General features: G+C 41.6%; 1 protein-coding gene across 2 annotated transcripts in view; it reads right to left on the reverse strand.

Moving 5' to 3' along the window:
• The window catches only part of SRBD1 (S1 RNA binding domain 1), a 181021-nt gene extending 172727 nt beyond the window's left edge, over positions 1-8294 (reverse strand). For both annotated transcript variants that reach the window (XM_037066637.1, XM_037066636.1), the window contains exons 1-2: positions 8232-8294; positions 2413-2492 (exon numbers count right to left, since the gene is read on the reverse strand). In XM_037066637.1, coding sequence (XP_036922532.1) covers positions 2413-2492 — 80 coding nt within the window. In that variant the 5' untranslated portion in view covers positions 8232-8294. The remainder of the gene's footprint in view (positions 1-2412; positions 2493-8231) is intronic.
• Between the last annotated feature and the right edge of the window lie 9335 nt (positions 8295-17629).

Genomic DNA, 17629 nt, shown 5'->3' on the forward strand with positions numbered 1-17629 from the left:
AATTACATAAAAAGCCAGCACCACGACCCTTCCAACTGTTTTAGCCTTTGGTTCCTTTCGAAAAATGCATCTGTTTCCTCATTAGACGGCATAGGTGCAGCTGCAGTACTTTCTAACAACCCAAGAATTAAACTCATAGCAACAGCAGAGAAAAAGCAGTGTATGAATTGTGGTAAAGGAACATCACGCTCCTGTCAACCGCATCAATGGTACTTCCATCCCTACTGTAGAAGGTCAGTATTGGTGGGAAGGACAACCACCTCCTTCAGTGAGACTGGTGAACTGAGATGTCTGCCTTTCTGAATGATTTAAGTTCTTCCTAGGAGCAACAACCTGATTGGATGACTACTTAGCTAAATTACGCTCTAGGTGAGCATAGTTGTGATAGGTCAAGCCACAGAGAGTCTCCAACTGAGTTACCTCCACAGGTAGATGCTAACAACCCTACGAGTAGCAAAAAAACCCACAGAAAATCATGAAACTGGCACAGCACAGTAACAGTGGAATTCAAGGTATGAGATTTAGAAAACCAAGGAATCAGAAAATCAGGGTTCTGCTCTTCACTCTCTCACCAAACTGAGCAGAACGACTTCTTTCCTCCTCAATCTCATCATCTGTCAAGCAGGAATTACTCACCTTATTCTGCATAGAGATATTGCAAAGATTACATGACAGGCACAAAAGTGACTTCAGTCACTATTCAGAAACACTTAGTACAGGTATTACTTTATTAAACATGAGGCAGTTCTAAGAGTAGTCAACTCTCACTCCTAAGCAACTTGATCTCTCAGCACCATCTGGCGCTCGCTCCTTACAGAGCATCTCCCACCCTCCCAGAACACTGCCCCCCTGGTTTTCCCCTCACTTCCCTGGCAGCTTCCCCTTAGCCCCTTGGCTTCCCCATCCTCCTCTCCCCAACCTTTCAATGTTAGGACCCTGTAAGACATAGTCTTTAGCCCCCTCTCTCTATGCTCTTTTACTAGATAGATGACCTCATCTCGTCCTACAGCTGAATATAGAAGAATCTTTTATGTCTTCAACTTGACCTGAGCTCAAGAGTATGTCCACTTTCATTTGATTTCTAACGTTTGTCTCAAACTTACCAAGTCCAACAGAGAACTCCTGATTTCACCACCCTCATACCTGACTTTCATGCTGTCACCAGATTCCTGTCTTTCCTTCACACCCCAAATCAACTCCATCAGCATATCCTGTCTACTCTCTCTTTAAAGTATATCCCAAGTCAGAGCGCTTCTCACCATTTTCTCCTCTAGCACCCAAGGCTTCTATAATAATCTCTTTGACCGATCTCCTGGCTTCCATTACGGCACCCCTACAGTCTGTTCACCATCAAGAAACCAGAATGATCTCTTATAAATATAAACAGAATCACGTTACCTCCCTTCCCCCAAACCAGCCAGTAGCTTCCCATTCCACTTCAGATAAAACCCTAACACCTTGTCACAGCCCATTACCTATCATTTCACTTCCAGTCCCTCTCTTGGTGACTCTGACCTGGCCATACTGGTCTCACTGTTCTCTTAATACTTAAGTTCATTCCTGCCTCAGGATTTTCGCCCTTGCTGTTCTCTCAACTTGGAACGCCCTCTCCTCAGCACCCCTCAGATCTCTGCAAGCTGCAGCCCAATCTCATACAGATTTCCCGCCACACCCTCCGAAAGAAGTTTCCCAACTACTGTATCCAAAATGTCCTCCCAGGACACCACTCGACGTGCTCTCTACCCCTTGCCCTGCTTTATGCTTCTTCGCAGGACTATTACTGCCTAGCACTGATCAGTCCTCGCCCTGCCTTTTGTTTCTTCACTTTTGATTGCCACAGCAGGGGGCGGTGCTGGGGGAGGGGAGGGGGGGGGGAGACTGGAGGACACTATTGGCATCCAGTAGGTAGATACAACAGATACTGCTAAATACCCTATATTACAAAGGACAGCACCCCCGCCCCCTGGCAAATTATCCAATCAATAGTATTGAGATTGAGAAACCTCGCTCTAAAGCAATATAAAGTGTGGCAAAAGTAGGTTAACAGTTGTTTCCAACAGTTGTTGGAAAATACAATAAAAAGTTAATGATACAAGAATAAACTCTATGCTTCACATACTCACAATTATAAACCTACTTTTGCCCCACCCTGTATAAAAAAACTCCCTGCTCTCATGGAGCTTATGCAAATACTGTTGTATTTTTAGTTCATCACTTTCTCCCTGTTCATCAGTACCAACGCCTAAACAGGACCGGGACACAACATGAGCTCAGTAAGTATCTGCAGCATGAATGATGGAAAGACACAGCCTTCTTCGACTAAAATGAAGTCAATGAAAGAATGCATTAACTCCCTAAAATGCCCATCACTCTCCCACCCCCATTAAAAAACATATATGTGTATACGCTTACAGCTCAGAGAGGGAAGCAAACTCATCCTTGGGTTCTGCAGGCTGGACCTTTACTTTTGCTCTTCTTGGCAATGATGACATCTGGAAGAAACGGAACATGAAATCAGCATGATTTGAATCACTTGAATGACTGATCGTTTATTTTGTATGCAAAACTAAAACCCCAATGGCTCTGCTGTTAGAAAATGCCATCGGTGGGGGAAAAAAAGAGGGCTATTCACGAGCCCAAACACTGGTTTCCCCTCTTATGTGGCTGCCAATTATAAGAGTAGCTAACACTCCATGATGGATTCAAAAGCCTGGTGAGTGTGAGCCATCTTTGGTAAAATGTAAGCTCCTAGAGGGTGACAATTCATAGGTTTTCAGAATTATATGCAGGAGTAAACTGTTTTTTGATGGTTTATCAGGCACCAAATGATAATGTTCTTTATTAAACTATAACTATAAACTATATAAGAAATATTTTCCACTCTGGCCGGCATGGGTTGGTCAGCTGGAGCATCACCTCATGTACCAAAAAGGTTGGGGGTTCAATTCCTGGTCAGGGCACAGGTGGAAGGCAACCAGTAGATGTTTTTCCCTCTCACACTGATGTTTTTCTCTCTCTCTCTCTGCCCCCCCCCTCCTTTCTGGTCTCTCTAAAATCAACATACATATTTTTTTTAAATAAAGCCACCAGCCCCAGGTGGTGTGGCTCAGTGGATTGCCTGCAGGCCTGCGAACCAAATAGTCACTGGTTCAATTCCCAGTCAGGGCACATGCCTGGCTTGCAGGCCAGGTCTCTGATAGAGGGTGTACTTGTGGCAACCACACACTGATGTTTCTCTCCCTCTCTCCCTCCCTTCCCCTCTCTCTAAAACTAAATAAATAAAATGTTTTAAAAAATAAAAATAAAAATAAAGCCACCAGTTTTCACAAACTAGGTTTAAAATAAAAAAGAAATATTTTCCCTCTTCTATAGCTTCTCACAGTATATTTTCTTCTGACAGTCTACCTATAAAGTTGACAAATAATGTTGACTGACTGAATAAGCAGTCATGTTATTCCTAAAACAAGATAATCCATTTCCTTATAATAAAAAACCCGATAGTTAAATAACAATCACTGAAGCCACTAAATATTTACCAAATTCAAAAGCCTAGTTCTAAAAAAGTTACGACAAATAACCATAGACATCATATGATACAGGAAATAAACAGATTTACTTTAGCTGATAAATTACCTAAACAATGTATGTCAAACCACAAACACTGTATTAGACTCTGACATAAATACAACCCTTTAAACAAGCCCCTAAACCAGACACGTTATAATGCCTCTGGTTCTACCTCCCACTCGGAGGAGAAATACTGCATAGAAATACTGCAAAGGGCTGTTACAAAAGGGAGCACATTCTCCCAGCTGCCACCGCTCAGCTCAGTCCAGACAGAGGCACTGGCGGGAGAGCGCCCGGAAGGAACCAGGAGAACAAAAGGAAAAGTCTCCAGAAGTAGAGAAAACGGACTCACATCTTTTCCTTCACCCCTTTTTTGCGAGTTTATGTTTATGCAGGGCATCCTTCCTGACATGAGTGCTTCTAGACACTGATCATAAAGGAGGGGTAACTTGTGGTGCCTCTGCTGTATGTATTTCACAACAACGAAACAAACACGCAGCACGTTAATGTATGACGGGTGGCAGTTTAAACCAGGGCAGAAACGAATGATTCACTAAGTGGTACTAAGACAACCAGCTACCACTCAGAAGGAAAACAAGTGTTTAATTCCTACCACCACACCAGGAACAGAAATATATTCCACGCTGACTAATAATTCTAAATGCACAAAATAAAATACAGATTACTACAAAAAATGAAGACTATTTTCATGATTTTGAGTGGAGGTGGGAGAATAAAGGTTTTCTGAAGCATGACTCAATTCCCAAAGCCAAAAAAGATAAACAGATTTCACTACGTAAATATTAAAATCCCAAGTCAGTAGTGGGAGCCATTTAAAACCAAACCAATTTACTCTGTAGTGTCCTTAAAAAAAAATTACATCTCGGGAAGCAGTACCTGATACTTTGAAACTAAGGGTAAAGGGACTAAGACTGGGTGGAAGCTGTCTGAGGCGAAGCACTATCTCTAAATGCCCTACTCCGCTTGGTGCTCCAGAAGCTTAACCTCTGAAGAGGGTATGACAGTCGCTAGACTAGAGGACACCAAGGGCAGTTCGTGGGCATGGGAACCACACAAACTGAGTGCTAACCACAGAGAACTCCTGCTCCTACCGCCTCATCTCCAGCCTCCGCCTCTCCACCCAGTAAGTTCCCAGAGAGCTGCCTGGCAGATCCTCAGCCTCTAGGGAAGGGAACGGAAAGAGTCTTCTCTGGAGAATCTTACCAGCCCAAGAATAAAAAACTGAAGGTGCACCCCAACAAACAGCCAACCACATCACCCACTGCCACCACCCCCTTCTACGATATACCTGAATTCAGAACACCCCCACATAGACCACTGTGCCCCAATTCTAGCTCCACACTTCAGCCTTAACAGAAATGTTTAAAGTGGGGTTAGACAAAAACTTGGCAAGCTCATAAAATTGTGATTACTCATTAAGGAAGACTCCTCGGAAAAAAATATTTCAAAGTGCCCCTTTCAGACAGTCCAGAGGCAGTTACCATAGAAAGATGAGTAGGATATAAACAAGTGGGAACAAAAGTACGATTTTGAAAAGGGAGGTGAGAAAAGAGAATATTCATGAACACATAGGCCAATTTCAAGCAGATCAGTTTAAGCAAGAATATATATAGAAGCTAAGGACCTAGAAATTATTCCTAAAAACTATCTGTGCCAGGGGTACTCCCAGGGGTATGCAAACTTCAGCTTAAAGACCAATGTTCTAGGCTCTGGCTGGTGTAGCTCAGTGAGAGTCCGGGCCTGCGAACCAGAGGATCGCGGTTCGATTCCCAGTCAGGGCACATGCCTGGGTTGCAGGCCAGTTCCCTGCAGGCCAACTCCCAGCAGGGGACGCATGAAAGGCAACCATACATTGATGTTTCTCTCCCTGTCTCCTTCCCATCTAAAGATAAATAAATAAATAAAATCTTAAAAAAAAAAAAAGACCAATGTTCTTAGGGACCATAGCTCCATCTCCATTCCCCAACTCTTCCTTATGGTGTGTCATAGGATTTGTTAGATAGGATTTGTTTGGTTGCATGAACCAAAACTTCATCCATTTCCATGGTTGTAAATACTTTATCCCATCTCAGTAAATGGCACCACCATCCACTTAAGATGGGTAATTTTTTGCTAAGCCAGAACCTTTGAAAATTTTTAACAGCTTCATTGAGCTATAACTGACATGCAACACAAATTTGTTCTCTGGCTGGTGTGGCTCAGTGGATTGAGCTCCCGCCTGCAAACCAAAGGGTTGCTGGCTCAATTCCCAGTCAGGGCATAGGCCTGAGTTGCAGGCTGGGTCCCCAGTGGGGGTGCATGAGAGGCAACCACACATTGATGTTTCTCTCCCTCCCTTCCCCTCTCTAAAAGAAATAAAATTTTTTAAAAACTTCAAAAGTATACAAATTTGGAAAGTTTTGACATATGTATATACATCGCCACAGCCAAAATAACAAACACATCCATCATCCAAAGTTTCATTCACCATGAAAAAAGCCTTGCAAATCTTTTTTCCTTTCATCTCCCACATCCAGTCTACCAGTAAGTCAAATACATTTTTCTTCCAAAATGTATCTTAAATCTCTGTGCTCTCCAGTGAGTCTCTAGTCCCCAGTCTCTCTCAGCTGGACTACTGCAATGGCCTTTTAACTGGCACCCCTTCTTCTACTCTTGCCCCTCAACCCATCCTCCACATGCCAATCCAAAATATTCAGAAAATGCTTAAAAACCACTCAATGATTTCCCGTCCTCCCCACAGAACCAAGTCACATTTTTTACCATTGAGTTCGAAAGTGCCCTCCAGGACTGACACCGCCTACCTTCCTAATCATCTCCACCACTTGCTGAAGCTCTGCAGCCACAGTCACAAGCTTGTTCCTGGAACAAGCACGACTCTTCTCCACCTCAAGCTCACTCTGCCTGGGGTAGTACTCCCCCTGCGCATTTCAGTGGCAGGCTCCTCATCTCCTCTTAGAGGTCAATACCTCATGGCTAAAATGGGTGTCCTAGAAATATCATAGGACCCTGTTTACTTCCCTTATAAAGCACTATATAACATAACGTATAATTAGCCTTATTCATTGTCTGTATGCCCCATGCTTACTTCATGGCAGCAGTCACCATGAGGGAAGAAACCACACTAACCTTTTTCATGTCTGCATCACACAGAGACCACCCCTTAACAGCTGCTCTATAGCTACTTATTAAATGAACACATTCTTACAATGGTCTGTATAGAAGAATATAAAGGAATCTATTCTCTATAGAGTGAATATACATCACTATTAGGCAAAAATCACACATGGCACTCACTGCTTCCTTGCAGAAGTGATGGTACAGAAGAACATTCCTGTTCTTAGTGGCCTGAGATTTTCCAGTCTACCAAGCTGTCTTACCTCCTTGGGCATCTGAGCATATTCAAATCAATAACTTGGAGGTTTCCGTGATGTTGCTAAGTGAGAAGGCACTGAACTAGAGCAAGTGAAAATCTGAAAGGTGCTCTCTCTCTGGCGCATGTCCATATGGAGCCTTTTCCCACGGGCTTCACCCAGGCCGATCTCCTTGCCTCTCTCTTTCTCCTAAGCTCCAAGGGCCCTTCTTTTGCCTCCGGGACTTGTTTCCTGAACCCATTTGTTTCTTCTACAGCTCACTTCTTCTACCTCTGTGACTTTCTAAATAAACTTTGCTTGTATATCTATTAAAAAAAGAAAATCGGGAGAAAGGCACAGGGAAATCTGCATAAGACAAATATTAAAATAGGAAAAAAATGAAAAAAATTAAGAAGAGCAGAGGGGAACAACTCTTTCCCCTAAAAGTCTCCCTAAGGGTACTGTCAGAAGTGCTCAGAATGTCAGCATAAATGCCTGAGTAATGAAAACAAAAGACTAAACCTGGAAGAGCCTCTATATTTTCTTGTCTTTATTATTTATTTAGAGAGAGGAAAGGAGAGAGGTAGAGAAGGGGAGAGAGAGAAACATGGTTTTGTTGTGCCATTTACTTTTGCTTTCATTGGTTGATTCCTGTGGGAGCCCTGACCAAAGATGGGACCAGCAACCTTGTTGTATGGGAAGAATGCTAGCTCTACCCAGCCAGATCAGGCCAGTGAGTTTAAATGGTTGATTCAAAGGGAAAAGCTATGTGGTAGAAGGAATAGAACACAATGCCCTACACACCAAGACTAGGCTTGTTTCCCATTCCACATACATTAAATTGGTACGTGCTGTCACATGGGAGGTTGCAGGAAAGTTGCCTAGAGTTTCCATTCATTCCTTTCCTCAGCAGTTATTCAACGCCTCTTATATGCCAGGCACACCGCTGAGAATGCAGTTGATTCTGCCATGATCTGATAGTGAAAAGATGCTTCCTCCCCATCTCCAGAAATTTGAGCTATAAACACAAGCTAGGTTTGCCACGGCTTAATTTGCCCCCAGGCGCCAAGAGCTGCATTTTGACTTAAGACGCGCCCGGGTGCTACGAGAGGTTTTCTGGATGTAAGTTGGTAAATAGAGACCGCAAACGGTAAAAACGTCTCACTTTAATAAGGGACGTTATTTCCCAAATGAGCGTTCAAAACTGTTTACATCGCCCCAAAAATACCGGAGCCCGAGCGCCGGGCTCACCCGAGCCCGCAGGAACACCGCCAAGGCACACGCTCAGCTCACCTTCCCGCACCACGTATCCGAAGGCCGGGGATTCTGTGTGTCACTACATCTTCCGGTTCCCGCCGGAAGTTTTTCAAATGCCGGAAGTCCCACCTCGTTTCTCCCTGACTGGTTGCAAAATCACTGAGCCCCTGGGGCAGGGTGGAGCCAAGCTGGATGGAGGCGAGGCTGGAGGGTGGGGTGGAATCACTGAGATGGGGGCGGTGGAGGTGAGGCAGGGAGTGTTGCAAACGCCTTCCTTTTTTTCTTTCTCTTAAACTGCTTTATTTTTTTCTCATTACATTCTTTGAATTTGCGGTAGAAGAATGAAAAATAGTCATGTTGTATTCTTTCTAAAGTCAGTTTTTCCAAACGTTATTTAACTTCTAGAGGTGTTTTTACTGTGTTTCATTAATTCCTAAGCCCCGGGGTAAGGTGTGCTTCGATCTTATAAAAATACTCAAATTTTCAGGTGAGGACTTCTAGTAAACCCTCACACGGCCCAAAAGACTATATTAATGGAAGAGTTTAGTCCTACGGTCATCATTACCTTGCTTGGGTCTCTCAGGCAGCTTGGTGCGCCGGTTTGGAAGCCTGGTTCTTTCCGGAGCTTAGTACTACATTTGTCTTTGAACCAGTTTCCACTGCCTTTACCTGATAAGGTGCCAAACACAAATTAGGGGTGAATACTCGATTAATTGAGGCAAACGCAGGTCCCAGTTACCTAAACTTCTTGGGCAAGAAGGGGAAAGTCCTGCCCCATTTTGTTTTCAGGTTCTTTGAAAGCGCTAATAACCTAGTATCCTAGGCGAGCCCTTCTCCGGATCCAGTATGCCCGTTCTGTCCCTACAAAACTCAAAAGTAGCTCTTGTTTGATTTCAGTGACTCCCAAGTGTCAGCCTCATTTTCATCCCTTAAGGCCCACTTTTTTTTTTAACTGATCCAACTTAAAAGTTGTAAAGACCTTCCTGGAAATTCTTTCCCTGTGCCTCGAACACAATGTCTCAAAATCATTTCTCAGTAGAAATGAAAAATGACTTGCTTTTTGGTGATGTGCTTTTAAACTTTAAATTCATAGAAGCAGTCAAGAATAGATTGTATGATTAGGAAAATAAGGCTATTGCTAGTCTAGATTAGAATTTCACATACCATGACCCCATGGATTTGTTTAATATTCTAAAAAGCAACTTTCTGTGCTAATGACTCATTTCCTGGGACTCTTTTGAGTATGGAAGAGCTGAGCAAGCTATGGAAATGACCCTTGAGTGGGCTTTACTACACATAGATTTACCCAAAGTGAACATAAATTTCACAGGATAATTTTTGCAAAGTATAGGAAAATAGGACTTTCTAAATTTCTCTTCTATATCTAAGATTTATGGTCAGCAAGAATCAGTTTCTGAGATGGTTTATAGATTTGTTTTTCCTTCTTAATTTGTAGTCCTATGTTGCCTTTTGCAGTAGTTTCAGACTTCCAGAAGGTCTGAAACTGCCTGCTCCACAATTTCTAGTTCTGAAAGAATACTAGAGCCCTGGCCAGGTGGCTCAGTCGGTTAGAGCATCATCCTGATATGCCAAGGTTGTGGGTTTGATCCCCCATCAGGGCACATATAACAATCAACCAATGAATGCATAAATAAATGGGACAACAAGTCAATGTATCTCTTTTTATTTCTCTCTCCCTCTCTCTCTCTGTCTTCTAAGATAAATACATAAATAAATAAAACTAGAGAACACGTTACAGTCTGGAATTATGGAAAGGGAAACCAGCTCATTGCAATGAACAACAGTAATTTACTATTTACTGTTCATCTACTTTTGATGTCAAATTGTACTATACAACTTTAAGGTAGGGAATAATTAAGGGTCAAGGTGAGTCAATATTTTACAAAATCTTTTGACATAATTCCTGCCCTAGAGGAATTTACAAGCAAGACTGGGGACTAGATACAGTCCCAATAGACCCATAGAAGACCATCCAGATTGAAGAGTTAGGTTGCCAATGGTAGTAACCACACTGCAAAGTGAGGATGAGAGTAGGGATTGGCCAGTGTGGTGTTGGACCTTGCTTCTCCTTTCCTGTACCAAGAATATTTGCCTTCGACTGGGGAAGAAAAAAGAACCCCTAAACTAAGTAACCCAAAAAAGTTTTAGACATCAGACATCTGGGAAAAATAAAACTGGGGCTGGGTGTCCTAACATTAAGGTAAGTGGTAGCTTACTCTAAAGGTGAGTAAGACCATTCAGAAAACATCTCCTTTGGAATTTTGCAAGAGAGCCACTCCCACTAAAAGCTTCAAGGGAAATCTGTAATCACTAAGTATAAACCAGGCCCCATCATAAAAACTCCTTTTTCTCTCTAGGAGCTTGCCCAAGCTGTTATTTGGATAAGCACTGACTGCCAAGAAATGCATGGGTTTAGCCCAGAATAATCTGGACACCCACCTGAAACTATGCAGTAGGGTTTTGGAATAATAAAAACATGTTTTGGAGGTTATTTATTTTATTGCTCCTAAGTATGCATCTCAGATAGTATTTATTGGTATTGTTATCATTTTTATGTTACTATGTTTTCAAGTCCTTTCTCTGTGGATTCTCTCTCCCCAGGAAGACTGTAATAATAGTAATTTACATTCATTTATTATCTACTCTGTGCCAGGCTCCAAGTTAATGCTTTCATATGTATTTGTGTGTTTGATTCACCTATCAGCTCAATAGATGTTGCTACTCTCCTCTTTTTATAAATGAGAAATTCAAGCTAAATAACTCTTCCAAAGTCACATAAGCAATTAAATTGCAGATCCAGGGTTTAAACCTAGTACTCTTAAAGACATCCATATAATCCATATACCACCAACTCCAAGCAAAGATCTTTAAAATAAAATTTTTATGTACTGATTTTAGAGGAGGAGACAGGGAGAGAGAGCAAGCAGGAAACATCAATTTGTTGTTCCACTTATTTATACACTCATTGGTTGATTCTTGTACGTGCCCTCAGGGTTGGGGTGGAAGGGAATCAAACCAGAAACCCTGGCATATCAGTATGATGTTCTAACCAATTGAACTACTTGGCCAGGGTAAAGCAAAGACCTTTCCTTTTTCCACTATGGTGGTTAGTGCAAGACACTGGGTCATGGAGATGCTGAAAGAAATGTTGAATCACTAAATACATTACAAAAACTGTTATCTTCCCATTTAAAACACAACCAGGCTCTTTTCCCTATTAGCTTCACACTAATTGAACTTCCATAAAAACACAAATTCTTAATATTGATGCAACTGTTTGCACTGAATTTTGCACTCACTAAATTGTAAGATACTTGGATCTAAGTCTAGGAAATAAGTATTAGTCATACTGGTCTCTCCTTTACCCACACACTGCCTGATAATGCTTGACAAATTATAAGTACTCAATAAAATAGCAGAGTAACTCCTGGACTGAAGAATGAACCTGGAGTAAAGAAAAATTCTTCCTTGCACTAGAAAAGTAATCTAAAGCTCTTGCCACACAGTAAGTGGGTTACCATTTGAAAAATCAAGTGTACTTCTGGAAATTCAAATATTTTGTCCCTTAGAACTCTAAGGGATACATAATTACCTTGCAAAAGCAGAGCGTCTGTTTCAGATTCCAGAATGCACCAACTGAAACTGAGCCCTAGTTTGTGAATTTGCAGATTAGCCCCACCCACACACTTTCGCACCATCAAAAACTCTCATTCCTAAACACTAAAACACATTGGCTTCAGTGGGTTTCAATAATTCAGCCAGGAACTTGGAGATTTCCTAAAAAAAAAAAATATGAGATTGGTAAGCAGAGGAGGGACTGCCTCTGTTTCCCAAATGAGAAGGGGCTTCCTGTTTATTTAGGCTGGTAGATGCATTCCCCAAACTGGCCTGCCCTGTTACCTTTCCAGTCTGTCTGGCAGCAGCAGCCTTCCAAAGTGCCAGTCTCGTGGTGAGGACATCGTTATAATCCTGAGTAAGCCTGTCACCTTATGTGTAAAACAAAAAAGATTCAAGGGACTAAAATCCCTTGACAAATATTGAGTTTTGACAAATATTGAGTGGACCTTGAGGAGGCATCAGTTAAGCCTGAGAAAATTCACTGTGCAGATTTTTTCAAAGAATTAAATATTCAGGCATCATTCAAAGGAATTACATACATTTAATGTATCTTACATGAAGTACAACTATGGGACCTACATATTAAAGTAGAATGTAATTTTTATCTTTAGCTGAAAATTGAAATGCAGTTTTTCCCGCTTATTTTTTGATTTTATTTACTTACTTTGTAGAGAGCGGAGAGGGGAGGGAGAAAGAGACGGAGGCAAGCATCGATGTGCCAGAGAAACATTCATCGGTTGCCTCTCACATGCCCTCAACTGGGGACCTGCTCCACAACCCAGGCATGTGACCCGACTGGGAATAGAATCAGTGACCCTTTGGTTCGAAGGCCAGCCCTCAGTCCACGGAGCCACACCAGCCAGGCATCCCACTTCTTTTTCACAAGTCCTCAGAGTACTTTGCAAGGAAGCCTACTTAAAGTAAGGTTTTTAAAAAAATTCAGAATCATAGATAAAATATTTTATCGATTACATAGCTCACTGCGCTACTCATTACCTGTCTGGCAAATTCACTGGCTAAAAGTCAATCAGTTGCATTCATGAGCAAAATTTCCTCCTGGTGAATTTATCACCCTTTAGTAGTGTCCAGGGACCACCTTAAAAGCCGAAAATATTCATTAAATAGCCTGAAGTCCAAGCATTGAAACCCCAGGGGGCTCATTAGGATCCTAACGATGGCATGGCTGCATAATGAGGCCAAATTTATTTTGTTCATCACCACAGGGAGCCACATCTGGAGACTCTATCTATCATAATTAATACTTCGTAGCACCTTTGGTCCTCCTTCCAGCTTAATGAGCTAGAACTATCCTGCAAATGGCTGATTTGAAACACCCAGAATGCCTAGAGTCAGAATTTTGATATCAGAAGCTTCACACACTAACTGGAATTCAAATTAGGAAAAGCATCATATGTCAGATTAGCCTACATTCAAGTGTGTGTATGTTGCTGTTTTTGTTTTAAGTCTGATTTATTGAATGTAATTTACATAAAGTAAAACAACTTTTTACCTGCTAAACGCATGCGACCATCACCACAAGCAAGGCGTAAAACATTTCCATCACTTAAAATGCATTTGGTAGTCAATCTTCTCCCCCATGCTCAGGCCCTGACAACCACTCCTGTGTTTTCTGTCCCAATATTTACACATTTTCTAGGTTGTCATATAAACAGAATCACACAGTATATAGCCATTGGAGTCTGCTTTCTTTTACTCCGTATAAAGCGTGTTAGATTAATCCATGTTGTTGCACGTATCACTAATTTGTTTCTTTTTATTAAAGCCAGTTAGTATTCCATCATATGGATATAACACAGGTATCTATTTAGCAGTTGGTGGACATTTTCCAGGTTTTGGCCATCATTAATAATGCTGCTATAAACATTCATGTACAAGTTTTTGCATGGACTTATGTTTTCATTTCTCTTGGGCAAATAAATACCTACGAGCAAGATTGCTGGTTGTATGAGGAGTGTTTAGTTTTATAAGAAACTACTAAATTGTTTATTAAAGTGGCCATATCATTTTTGCACTCTCATCAGCAATCTGTGAAAGTTCCAGTCACTCCACATCCTTGCCAGGATGCGATGGTCACATCTGTCTGTTTGTTTTTGTCTTGTTGCCATTTAATTGGTGTTTAGAAGTATCTCTTTAAGGCTTTCATTTGCATTCTTTAATGACTAATGTAATGTGTTTATTTGTCACCTATATATCTTCTTAGGTCAAGTGTCTGTTCAAATATTTTGACAATTTAGCTGGATTTTTTGATTGTGGAATTATGAGAGTGGATACTAGTCCTTTATCAAACATGACAATTGGCTTAGTGAGTAGTACGTTACCACAGGCAGCTGCCAGCATCGTACACAGAGGAAAACAGTCCCTTCAACAGGCCGGCTAACAGATGATGCCAAAACCACACACCGGAGTTTTCCTGAAACCAACATCGCTGCAGACAGAAAACATTCTTTGTAGAAAGATGACCTCATTCACAATGAGACAGGATAAAAGTATGAGTCTAAAACATGTGAATTGATCACCCTAAAGAAATGCATTAAAATGGAGAAAGTGGCCCCCACAAGCTTTAGCAAATGCCATGGGAAGTTATAGAAGTCATAATGTTCGTACAGCCTAAGGGGGATTTTGTTAAGATGGTGCCATGATCTGAGCGTAAGAAAACCCAGGTAGTTTACCAAGAAAATACTATCGTATCCTGCAAGTTAGAGAGTTTAACAGAAATAGTTACTGCAGGTATAAGGGCCTCTGATACCTTTCTGCCATGAGCTTTGTCAGTTAGGAGACCCAGGTCTCTAATTCCTGTAACTCTCAGGCCTATTTCTAAAAAGCATTAGCTAGTCTTTCCCAAATTTAAATACATATAAGAATCAAAAGCAGAGCTTTTTAAAATGATGATTCTTACCTCAATCTCCCAATTTAAGGAGCTTAAGGTAGAACCTACATGTGTAAGAGGATACCAGGTGGTTCTGCACGTTACAGAAAGACTGGACTAATTCTTACTGTGCTCTTGATTTAGGAAACTTAGAAGACTGAGCTAGAGAAATATGGATTCTAAATGTGTGTTTTTAGCCCTGGCTGGTGTGGCTCAGTGGATTGAGCAGCAGCCTGTGAACCAAACAGTTACTGGTTGGATTCCCAGTCAGGGCACAGGCCTGGGTTGCAGGCCAGGTCCCCAGTGGATGGCACGTGAGAGGCAACCACACGCTGACATTTCTTTTCCTCTCTTTTTTCCTTCCCGTCTCTAAAAATAAATAAATAAAATCTTTAAATAATAAATACAATATTTTTATGGTACTTAAACTTGCCCTTCCAACAGGTAGACCAGATATTCATAGTTCTATACCAACTACTATGGTGTAGTTTATCAACTGAAAAAAAAATAGGTCACACTTACAGATTGCTTACTGTTTGTAAGATACACTGTTTGTTTTTAAGATAACCCTTTGAGGCAGACTGGTGATATGCATATATAAATAGAACAAATCAATCTCTCTCTCTTCCCTCTCTGTTTCTCTAAAATAAATAATTAAATAAGATGAAAAGCCACATCAACAGAGGTGACAGCCTGACAGCAAATAGTACTGATTATACTTCATCTTTACCATCGTGGTTGCCTTTGAATACCACACTGATTGTTTTAAATTACGTCCATAGGCCCTTTGATGCTGTTCCCTTCAGAATGCGAGGCCAAATTTCCCTTCTTGAGTGTGGGCTGGCCTAGTAAACAGCTTCTACAGAATGGAATAAAAAGAAAGTGTGATTCTGACCTTGGGACCTAAAACATAGTACGGCTTCCCTCTTGCACTCTCTTTTGGGTCACCATCTCTGGAGGGGACAAGCTGCCACGTTGTGAGGACACCCAAGCACCCTACGGAGACGTCTACATGAGGCCCCTTCCGAAACCCAGCAATAGCCCACCAGGCATGTGAATGCCCTCTCTTAGAAGCAAATCCTCTGTGCCAATCAAGCCTTCAAATGACTGTGGTCTTCAAATCTTGGACTCTTGATTAGGACCCCCTGAGAGACCCAGAGTCAGATCCGCTCACCTAAGCCATTCCTGGATTCCTGACTCTTTCTTTCTGAAATGATGAAAATGTTTTGGAATTACATAGTAGTCAAGGTTGCATGGCCTTGTGAATCTACTAACAAGAATTCACAGAATTGTACACTCAGAAATGATAATACACTCTCAGAACTTTAAGCAATTGTTTAAAGGTAATTTGTTTCACAGCAGAAGGTTCTAATACACAACTGAACTGACACTGACAAATTTAAGTGTGTCCCATGAAACACAGCCAGGAGGGTACTAGGATTTGAAGCCCTGTCACATGAAGAATGCACTTGATGTGTTTTGTATGGAGTTGGGAAGACTTACAAGGACCTGGTCTGTGTGTGAGTATCTTCCAGCTGGAGGACGTCAGCATCATGGCTGAACACGACATCCCTTGTTGTGTCTCACTCCTCAACAACAACAACTTGGCATCCATCCATAGTCAAAAGTGTCTTTGTGGGCACTGTGGGGTCTCGCTCCATATGCCGAGGGGCTTGGAAGGAGCCTCGCCCTACAGGACGATGGACACAGAGACCTCAGTCCTGGCTGTGGGCCCTACAGTGGCCTGGGAACTGGCTTCAACCCTTCTTGAGCTGGGAGCCCTTGAAAAACACTGTCTGAGGCAGTTACCTACAGATGAGAGAGCGTTTGTGGATCCAAGTTTGCAGTGGAGCTGTTCCAGCACACTGTTGGCGGGGAAAGGATTGGACACATTGCGAGGGTAGTAAAGGCTGGAGGAGGTGACTGCTGTTTCAAACACAGCAGTGCAAAACTTCAAGGAACAGGAGCCATGGCTGATAGCTCAGTTGGTTGGAGCATCATCCTGATTGTTCTAAGATTGTGGGTTTGATCCTTGGTTGGGGCACATGCAGAAAGCAACCAATGAGTGAAGGAAATGACAAGTCAGTGTTTCTCTCTCTCTCTCTCTGTCTCTCTTCATCCCCCTCCCTCCTCCCTCTCCCTCTTTCCCTCCCTTCCTTCCTCTCTGTCTCTGAAAAAAATCAATATATAAACTTTTTAAAACTTTAAGAAACATGTAACATCTTTCCACCAAAGGATAAAAATAATCTTCTAATAATGGACCTCAACAATGGAGATCGTCAACTTTGCTGATGAAAAATTCAAAATAACTATTTTAAGAAAACTCAATAAAACTAAGAGCCATTTTTTGAAAAGACAAACAAAATTGACAAACCTTTGGTTGACTAGTTAAGAAAAGAGAGATTCAAGCAAATAAAATCAGAAATGAGGCAGTGTGACTGATATTATAGAAATAGAAAGGATAGTGAGAGGTTACTATTAATAATTATATGCCAACAAATTGGACAACGTAGAAGAAATGGATAAATGACTAGAAACATACGACCCACCAAAAGTGTATCATGAAGAAATAGAACATCTGAATGGACCAATGAGTAAGGAGATGGAATTAGTCATCAAAAATGCTCCAAAAGAGAAAAGCCCAGGACCAGATGGTTTCCCTGGTGAAGTCTACCAAACATTTAAAGAAAAATTCACACCAGTCCTTCTCAAACAGCTAAAAAATAGAAGAGAAGGAAACACTTCCTCATTTCACTAGACCAGAATTACGCTGCTACCAAAGCCAAATAAGGACACTACGAGAAAAGAAAACCACAGGCGAGTGTCCCTGATGAATATAGATGCAAAGGATCTCAACGAAACATTAGCAAACCAAATTCAGTAATGCATTAAAAGGACCATATACCAT

The sequence above is a fragment of the Sturnira hondurensis genome, unplaced genomic scaffold, assembly GCF_014824575.4.
Source record: "Sturnira hondurensis isolate 20B ecotype Veracruz unplaced genomic scaffold, ASM1482457v3 Scaffold0016663, whole genome shotgun sequence".
In the NCBI taxonomy this organism is placed as follows: Eukaryota; Metazoa; Chordata; class Mammalia; order Chiroptera; family Phyllostomidae; genus Sturnira; species Sturnira hondurensis.